This window comes from Aotus nancymaae, unplaced genomic scaffold (genome assembly GCF_030222135.1).
Source record: "Aotus nancymaae isolate 86718 unplaced genomic scaffold, 86718_ANA_hifiasm-v0.15.2.pri h1tg000032l_0, whole genome shotgun sequence".
Classification (NCBI taxonomy): Eukaryota; Metazoa; Chordata; class Mammalia; order Primates; family Aotidae; genus Aotus; species Aotus nancymaae.
Genome location: NW_026988445.1, coordinates 8,450,071 through 8,460,216, shown reverse-complemented (window position 1 = coordinate 8,460,216; position 10,146 = coordinate 8,450,071). Strand labels below are relative to the sequence as shown.

The following is a 10,146-nucleotide window of genomic DNA, read 5'->3' as shown; positions in this document are numbered from 1 at the left end:
TTATGGTTTCAGTCATCCACTCGGGGGCTTAAAACATATCCCATGGATTAAAGGTAACCACTGTAATTAATTGCTTACTGCCTGTATCAGTTACTAGAATTCTAGCTTTCTGGGAAAAGGTATTCTCTTTTGTTCTCTAATGCTCAACACCCTGCGTGGCTGGCATTTAAAAGACTAACAAATATTTGTTGAACGGATAGATGAATGCATGAATGAAAAACCAAACGAATAATGAAAACACAAGTGTATATAACACATTATAACACATACTATATTGGGCTTGCATAGTACTATGGGAATTTATAGCAGGAGCATTGTAAAGCCAGCCTTGACGGGGATAATCTCCGGAAGAGCAATTAATCTTTTCAAAATCCGACTCTTGCAGGATACGGTCCCCCACTGGCCTGCCACTAGTTTAAAACAAATTATTTTTTGTGAAACATTAGGATCGTGCCAATAATAGGGCATCAGTAAGACTGGCTGAATGAGTCAAAAGCCTGAGCGGACAAGTCCAATTAGAACACCTCTGGCTAAAAGCCAGAATGAATGAAAGGGTTCATTCCTGGGCGTAGATGCAGTACCGGGACTGAAAATCTGCCCCAAGCCTCCACGTCGACGTTGGCTCCACCCGCAGCGGCAGCGCCGTGGTCACGTGACCCGGGCCTCCCCCACCTTAGTCGCCTGGGCCTGCCTGCGCCTGCGCATTACTCAGAGACGGCGGACTCGCGTCAATGACAGCTTCCGGTTTGGTTTCTCCGCCTCCTGCTTGGCTAGAGCTGTCGGGGCTCGGCGGCGGCCGCATTGGGGTGGAGGGGCAGGGCGTGGTGAGGTGAGGTGAGTGCCGTAGTGGGGTTCCCCGGAGCCATGGCCTGCTCCATTGTCCAGTTCTGCTACTTCCAGGACCTCCAGGCCGCCCGGGACTTTCTCTTTCCTCACCTCCGGGAGGAGATCCCCAGCGGCGCCGTGCGGAGGGACCCCAGTAAGTGCCTCTAGCCTCGCCGTCCCTTACCCGGCTTCTGCTCGGCTGGTTCGGGTCTCCTATTCGCTCTGCGCCGTCTGCCTCTGCCCACTGGGCCCTCAGTTCTCCCCGTGCCTCCCTTCCGCACCAGGATGACCCCCTGCCCCCCTCGTCCTAAAGCTCCATTTGTGTTGTGTTCCTCTCGACCCAGCTTTTCTCCTCAGCCCCTGATTCCTGGCCAAAAACTGCGTCTTGCTTCCTCTCGGCTCTGCCTATCACCGCTTCCTCCCTTCCCCCAACCCCCACCACATTCCTAGCTTTCTCTCTGAGCATCTTCTCCGTCTCCCCGTCTTCAGCCTGGGGTCGTCCCCTGTTTCATGTTGCCTGCTCCGTGATCGCATCCTCCCTGTTCCTTGCCAGATGTCAGCGCTCCACTCTGATATTGCCCCAGCGCCCGCTCTCTTCCATCCCGGGGACTGTGGCCTTCTGCCACCTCCCCTTCCGAAAGTGTTCATCATCCCCCCACACTCTCCCTTCTTCCATCCGCGTTTCCCCCATTCAGATTTTGAGAACAAATGGCTGACTGACAAATGAGTGTCCCTTGAGGTGGTAAGACTCTCTCAAAGACGGAAAATAACCTGTCAGGAAGTGAGCGAGAATCTACATTAGGAACCAAAATTACAGTGACACAGCCAAGAAAGGTTAATTTGCTTTATTGGGATGAGAAGCCTTCCACCTATTTTTATCATCAAAGTGTTAAATAAGCCCTTCCCCACATAGTATAAAGTTCCTGGGCTGGTTAATTAGACACTACATAGGTTCTCAGAATTTCCTACATTTCATCTTTTGAAAAGGTGTGCCTTCTGTTTTATTTTGTTTTTGCATTTCCAGCATGAAGCACATTTGGCTTTGTAGTGCAGTGCTCTCACTTTGTGCTATACTAGAATGGTGATATAAGGCCCACTAAGCTCCTTTCTCTTTTTTTAAATTTAGAAGATATCAAATCAAACTCCTCTGTGAATGATTACATACTCTGTGCCAGTCATTGGTGCTACAAACCAAATAAGACCTCTAGGAACTTATGTTGTACAGACAAATCATTAGCTGCCATTCACTGTGATTGAGATATATATGAGGCACTGTGTTGAAGTGGTGATACTTAAGCCTACCTTTGAAGTACTAGTTAGAGGAATAAAGGAGTGGTAGTAGCATGCGCAGAGGAAGGGAAGCCTGACGTGGCATGGTATTTAGAGAACTAAGAAAAGCTGAATGGCTGGAGAGGAGGATGTGAGGGGAACAGTTGGGGCAGTAAGGCAGTAATAGTAATAAGGAGTTAGATCATGAGAAGCCTTGTGAAAGTTTTCATTAACTCTGAAAGTTTAAGCAGAGAAATGACAGTCAGATTTGTACTTAATGTAATCAACATTTGTTGAAGACCTGGAATGTGCTTTGGTAGCAAAATGGAGGAGAGATTGGAAGAAGGGAAATGGGTTGGGAGGCTCTTCCAGTAATCCAAGCAAGAAATGATGTGAGCTTGAACTAACAGCTTAGCAGGATGAAGATGATGGACTAGATTAGAAAGATGTGAAGGAGTTAGAATCTGCAGGTGATGGGCATTGTAACTAGTAAGTGAGACGGAGTTTAGGAAACCTTTGGCTTGTAGTTTGGGCAAGTGTATTTAATAAGATAATGAGATTCAGGTTTTCAACCTTTTGCATTTTAAATGTTTATGGTATGTCCAATTAAGGACATCTGGTTGAACACCAGATTTAGATAATCTAAACAGTAGGGAGTAATGGGCCAGAGATATTATTTGGGGAACTGACAGCAAAAAGCGTCAGTTCAGTCTCAATTATGTATGTTGTGAAATGCACTGAATAGTAAAGCTATAAGCTTAGAGGAGCACTGGTGTTTGTTTAAAAGTCAAATAGAGGTTACTGGGAAGAAAACTAAGAAGGAGTAAAAGAAAGAGGAAGATCAGATGAGAGAAGACCCTCGGAGCTGAGGAAGGTGAGAACTTGATGAAGGTGAGGAATAATCAGCAGTTTTGCAAATGCAGCAGGGGTCAGGTTCCTCAAAAAATTAAAAAGAATTATCATATGATCCAGTTATCCCAGTTTAGGGTATATATACAAAAGAATTGAAAGCAGGGTCTTGAAGAGATGTTTCCACACCATGTTCATAGACATTTCACAGTAGCCAAGAGGTAGAAGCAACCTAAATGTCTGTTGATTAATGAATGTATAAACAAAATGTGGTATATACACACAATGGAATACTATTTAGCCATTAAAATTAAGGAAATGCCACATACTATAACATGAATGAACTTTGTTAAATTATGCTAAGTGAAATATGCCAGTCACAAAAAGACAAATACTGTATGATTCCACTTACATGAGGAATCTAAAGTAGTCATTTATAGAAACAAAAAATAGAATGGCAGTTACCAGAGGCTGAGAGAAGGGAGAACAGGGGAATTGTTTAATGGACATAGAGTTTCAAATCTGCAAGATGAAGTTCTGGAGATCTTTTTACAATGGTGTGAATACGCTTAACACTACTGAACTGTCCACTTAAAGATGGTTAAGATGATAAATTTTATGGTTTTTTTTTTTGACCAAAATACAAAATGTCAATTAGATTGATAATAAATAGATTATTTAAAAATGAGACAAAGCTGCTTATGTTGGAAAGTGACATAGGTTCCAATAGCTCCAGGCCCTATCTGACTGCTTTTACTGCGAAAAGGATCGATATCTTGGCTTACCTGTAAGCCATTTGCAGCATGCCGAGAATCTCTGCTATGGGCAGAGTAGTCATTGATGGTTTTAAGTAAAAGTATAGCAAAAGTATTTTAAGGTTTGTGTTTTAAACAGATATGTTCGGTAGCCGTGGAGAGAATAGATTGGGCAGTTCAAAGCTAGAGGCAAGTGATCATTAGAGAGAATTGTAGAAGTTCAGGTTAGAGCCAATAAAGGCAGAAGTAAGGTAATAGCAATGGCAATGGAGTTTGAGACTATTAGAATTTGTGCTGAGAAATAGGATAGCCAGACAAATATTTTAGAGACATTTCTTTGTCAGGAAAGAGAAGAATGGATGAGAGTGATAGGTAAAAGCAGTAGAGTGACCAGTTAGGAGGCTGTTGCAGTATTCCAGAAGAGGAGATTATCTTTTCCTTAACATGGGTTTCCTAAGAGGTTATTTTATAGTATACACAGTGACAATCCTGGAAGTATGACAAGTATTTTTAAATGACTACTATGCTTAATACAATTTGGGACTATTAAAACCTTAAATGAAGAGTAAGTCGTTGAACCTTCCTCATAGAGAATAATTCTTGAAACTCCTAGATATCTGCTGTGATCATATCTTGTCTTTAAAAAAGAGACCAGAAATGGCCCCTTGAACATAGATTACTTTTCTTTGTACATTGTGAGTCTAGGTCTCACATATAAGTTCCCCCAGAAGAGCGTCTCATCAGGTCAAGAGAGTAGACATTACTTATTATCACATTGTCGCCGTCCATCCCCCCTCCCCCCTCCCCCTCTTTTAATTAAGGTCTGTAAAATCAGACATAGAAGCCATCACCTGGCTACTCATATTCTACCTTTCAGATGTTAAAATCTTAGTACTATGCTGTTTAATATGGTAGCCACTAGCCACATATGGCTATTTACATTTAAGTTTAGATAAATAGTAATTAAATAAAAAAATTCCTCAGTCACAGTGGCTACATTTGAAGTGCTCAATAGCCACATGTTGCTAGTGGCTGCCATATTGATCAGCACAATATAGAATATTTCTATTATTACAGAACATTCTATTGCAAGTATTGCCTTAGTGAGACTTGTATTTCTTTCTTCTTCAACTTTTAAGTTCAGGGGTGCATGTGCAGGATGTGCAGGTTTATTATATATGTAAATGTGTGTCATGGTGGTTTGCTGCACAGATCACCCCATCACTCAGGTACTAAGCCCAGCATTCATTAGCTATTCTTTCTGGTGTTCTCCCTCCCCCCTCCACCCCAACAGACCTTGGTGTGTTTTGTTCTCCCCCATGTGTTCATGTGTTCTCATCATTCAGCTCCCACTTATAAGTGAGAGCATGTGGTATCTGTTTTTCTGTTCCTGCATTAGTTTGCTGAGGATAACAGCCTCCAACTCCATCCATGTCCCTGCAAAGGACATAATCTTGTTCCTTTTTATGGCTGCATAGTATTCCATGGTGTATATATACACCACATTTTTCCTTATCCAGTCTATCACTGATGGATGTTTAGGTTGATTCTGTGTTTTTACTATTGTATAGTGCTACAGTGAAAATATATGGGCATGTATCTTTATAATAGAATGATTTATATTTCTTTGGGTGTATACCCACTAATAGGATTGCTGGGCCAAAAGATACTTCTGCCTCTAGGTCTTTGAGGAATCACCACACTGTCTTCCACAATGGGTGAACTAATTTACACTCCCACCAACAGTGTAAAAGCATTTTTTCTCTGCAACCTCACCAGCATCTGTTGTATTTGGACTTTTAACAGTGGTCATTCTGACTGGCATAAGATGGTATCTCATTGTGGTTTTGATTTACATTTCTCTAATGATTAGTGATATTGAACTTTTTTTCAGTATGTTTGTTGGTGACATGTATGTCTTCTTTTGATAAGTGTCTATTCATTTCCTTTGCCTTTTGTAATGTGGTTGTTTTTCTTGTAAATTTGTTTAAGTTACTTGTAGACTCTGGATATTAGACTTTTGTCAGATGGATAGGTTGCAAAAATTTTCTCCTATTCTGTAGGTTATCAGTTCATTCTGACAATAGTTTATTTTGCTGTGCAGAAGCTCTTTAGTTTAATTAGATCCCAATTTTTGCTTTTGTCACAATTGCTTTTGGTGTCTTCATCATGAAATCTTTGCCTGTGTCTGTGTCCTGAATGGTATTGCTAGATTTTCTTCTAAGGTTTTTATAGTTTTGGGTTTTAGTTTTAAATCTTTAACCCATCTTGAGTTAAATTTTGTATATGGTGTAAGGAAGGGGTCCAGTTTCAATTTTCTACATATGGCTAGCCAGTACTCCCAGCACCATTTATTAAATAGGGAGTCCTTGCCCCATTCCTTGTTTTTGTCAAATTCATCGAAGATCACATGGTTGTAGGTAAGTGGCCTTATTTCTGAGTTCTGTGTTCTGTTCCATTGGTGTATGTATCTGTTCTTGTACCAGTACTATGCTGTTTTGGTTACTATAGCCTTGCAGTATAGTTTGAAGTTGGGTAGTGTGATGCCTCCAGCTATGTTCTTTTTGCTTAGGATTGTCTTGGCTATTTGGGCTCTTATTTAGTTACATATGAATTTTAAAATAGTTTTTTTCTAATTCTGTGAAGAATATCACTGGTAGTTTAATGGGAATAGCATTGAATCTATAAATTACTTTGGACAGTACGACCATTTTTATGATACTGGTTTTTTCCTATCCATGAGCATGGAATGTTTTTCCATTTGTTTGTGGCCTCCCTTTTTTTTTTTTGAGCAGTGGTTTGTAGTTCTTGAAGAGGTCCTTCACTTCCCTTGTTAGCTGTATTCCTAGGTATTTTACTCTTTTTGTAGCAGTCATGAATGGAACTTCATTCATAATTTGGCTTTCTGCTTGTCTGTTGTTGGCGTATAGGAATGCTTGTGATTTTTGCACATTGATTTTGTTTCCTGAGACTGCTGAAGTTGCATATCAGCTTAAGAAGCTTTTGGGCTGAGACAAGGGAGTTTTCTAGATATAGGATCACATAGCCTCTGCAAACACAGACAATTTAACCTCCTCTCTTCCTGTTTGAGAACCTATTATTTCTTTCTCTTGCCTGATTGCCCTAGTCAGAACTTGCAATACTGCGTTGAGTAAGAGTGGTCAGAAGGGGCATCCTTGTCTTGTGCTGGTTTTAAGGGGAATGCTTCCGACTTTTGCCCATTCAGTATCATATTGGCTGTGGGTTTGTCATACAAGGCTCTTATTATTTTGAGGTATGTTCCTTCAATACCTAGTTTATCGAGAGTTTTTAACATGAAGGGATGTTGAATTTTATCAAAGGCCTTTTCTGCAGCTATTGAGATATTCATGTGGTTTTTGTCTTTAGTTCTGTTTATGTGATGAATCACATTTATTGATTTGAATATGTTGAACCAACCTTGCATCCTGGGGATGAAGCCACCTTGGTTGTGGTAGATAAGCGTTTTGTGCTTCTGGATTTGATTTGCCAGTATTTTATTGAGGATTTTTGCATTGATGTTCATCAGGAATATTGGCCTGAAGTTTTCTTCGTTTGTTGTATCTCTGCCAGGTTTGGGTATCAGGATGATGCTGGCCTTATAGAATGAGTTTGGGAGGAGTGCCTCATTTTTTACAGTAGTTTCAGTAGAAATGGTACCAGCTCTTCTTTGTACCTTTGGAAGAATTCCACTGTGAATCCATCTTGTCCTGGGCTTTTTTTTGGTTGGTAGGATATTTATTACTACCTCAATTTCAGAACTCATTATTGGTCTATTTAGAGATTCAATTTCTGCCAGGCGCGGTGGCTCACGCCTGTAATCCCAGCACTTTGGGAGGCCGAGGCGGGTGGATCACGAGGTCAAGAGATCGAGACCATCCTGGTCAACATGGTGATTAATTTTTTTAACATTTGCCTATATGAAAAGTGAAGGATTATTTCTCCTTCACTTATGAAGCTTAGCTTAGCCAGATATGAAATTCTGGGCTGGAAATTATTTTCTTTAAGAATATTGAACATTGGTCCCCAGTTGAGAGACCTGCTGTTAGTCTGATGGGCTTCCCTTAGTAGGTGGCCTGGCCTTTCTCTCTGGCTGTCCTTAACATTTTTTCTTTCATTTTGACCTTGGAGAATCTGTTGATTTTGTGTCTTAGGGTTGATCTTCTTGTGGAAATTCTTACTGAGACTCTTTGCATTTCCTGAGTTTGAATGTTGGCCTGTCTTCCTAGGTTGGGAAAGTTCTCCTGGATGATATCCTGAACTATGTTTTCCCACTTGGTTCTGTTCTCTCCATCTCTTTCAGGTACCCCAATCAGTCATAGATTTCATCTCTTTATGTGATCCCATGTTTCCTGGAAGTTTTGTTCATTCCTTTTTATTTTCTTTCTGTCTATTCTTGTCTGTCTGATTTCCAAAGGATTGTTGAAGCGCTGAGATTCTTTTCTCCACTTGGTCTGTTCTGCCATTGATACTTGTGATTGCATTGTGAAGTTCTAATGTTGTGTTTTTCAGCCCCATCAGGTCAGTTATCTTACTCTCTAAACTAGCTGTTCTGGCTATCAGCTCCTGTATTGTTTCATCATGATTCTTAGCATCTTTGCATTGGGTTACAACATGCTCCTTTAGCTCAGCAAAGTTTTGTTATTACCCATCTTCTGAAGCCTACTTCTGTCAGTTCAGCCATCTCAGCCTCAGCCCAGTTCTGTGCGCTTGCTGGAAGGGTGTTGCAGTCATTTGGAGGAGAAGAGGCACTCTGACTTTTTGCGTTTTCAGCACTTTTGCATTGATTGTTTCTCATTGTGGGTTATCCATCTTCTTCAGTCTTTGAGGTTGCCGACCTCTGAATGAGGTTTTTGTGGGGTCTTTTTTGTTGATGATGTTGTTGTTTTCTGTTTGTTTTTCTTTTAACAGTCTGGCCACCCTACCATAGGGCTGCTGCAGTTTACTGGGGGTCTGCTCCAGACCCCAGTTTCCTCAGTTTCTCCTGTACCTGGAAGTATCACCAGTAAAGGCCACAAAATAGCAAAGATGGTAGCCAGCTCCTTCCTCAGGAAGCTGCATTTCGGTGGAGTACTGACCTGTTGCTGGCCCGCATGTACCTGTAGGAGGTGGCTGCAGACCCCCATTGGGAGGTCCCACCCAGTGGGGAGGAATGGAATCAGGGTCACACCCAAAGAAGCAGTCTGGTCACAATCTGACAGGGCAGCTGTTCTGCATTGTGGAGGACCCTTCCTCATACAGACTGTCTATTCTCCACAGCCAGCAGGCTAGAGTAGCTGAGTCTATCAAACCACAGAGATGATGCCCACCCCTTCGCCCCTGGGAATGTGAACACATCTCTGGTGCATTCCAACCTGCTACCATTGGCTGGCTGGAATTCCAAGCCAGTAGGTCTTAACTTGTGAGGTGCTGTGGAAGTGGGGCCCACAGAATGATGCTGGCTGACTCCCTAGAATCAGCCGCCTTCCTAGAGATACATACAGATGGATTTTCCGCCTTGCCAGGGATCTCAGGGCTGTAGTATGTAAAACTCATGGTTCTCTGTATGTGCCTGAATGGCTGCTCTACCAAAACTCCACACAGCTCTGTGTATCAGACCCAAGGCCCTGGTGGTACAGGCTTATGAGGGGATCTCCTGATCCTTGGGTTGCAAAGATCCGTGGGAGAAGTGTGGTTTCCTGGGCAGGGTAGCACAATTACTCACCTCTTCTCTTGGCTGGAGGTAGGGGTTTCTTTGGCTATGGATGTTTTTAATGGTTATATAATATTTCACTGGAGACTCCACCAGGCTCTAATAATTGCCTGATCAATGAACATTTTTCAGGTTATTTCTGATATTTTTTGCTGTAAGAACAGTGCTCCACTAAGCATCCTTATACGTGTGGGTCACAATTGCCAAATTACTCTAAAAATTGGTTTTCAGGTTCAATCCTATTTATGATAATCAGTGCCTGTCTACAGATATACTTGTCATCATAATATTACCAGTGTCTTTGACTTTTGCTCTTCTGATAAATGCAAAATGGTATATCGTGGTTTTAATTCATACTTCTTAAAATTGAGAAAAGTTGAGCATTTTCAATGTGTATCAGTCAAGTAGAGCTTGCTTTGTAAATTAACTGTCACAACTTTTGCTGATTTTCTAATTGGATCTTTAAACTTTTTCTATTGTTTTACAAATGTTTATCATGTCCTTTGTTTGTTTGACTCCATGCTGCTTCTGGGTGGGCCATCGCCCCCTCCAACCCCATTTGCTTTTCTTTGTTCTCCGTGAGTCAAGCTGTTTGTCCAGTCAGTCCCGATGTCAAAACCTGGGTATCTCAGTTGAAGGTTCTGAATTCACTTGCCCTTTTTCATTCCTCACCATGAGTGCTGCAGACCACAGCTGCTTCTAATCAGCCATCTTGGGTCTGAAACTTCTTTCAGACTT

General features: G+C 41.7%; 1 protein-coding gene across 1 annotated transcript in view; it reads left to right on the top strand.

Annotated features, from left to right (window-relative positions):
* Positions 1-790: 790 nt before the first annotated feature.
* RAB3GAP2 (RAB3 GTPase activating non-catalytic protein subunit 2) overlaps positions 791-10,146 on the top strand; it is a 109,087-nt gene continuing 99,731 nt past the window's right edge. Inside the window, exon 1 of the mRNA XM_064383521.1 lies at positions 791-979. Coding sequence (XP_064239591.1) covers positions 865-979 — 115 coding nt within the window. The 5' untranslated portion in view covers positions 791-864. The remainder of the gene's footprint in view (positions 980-10,146) is intronic.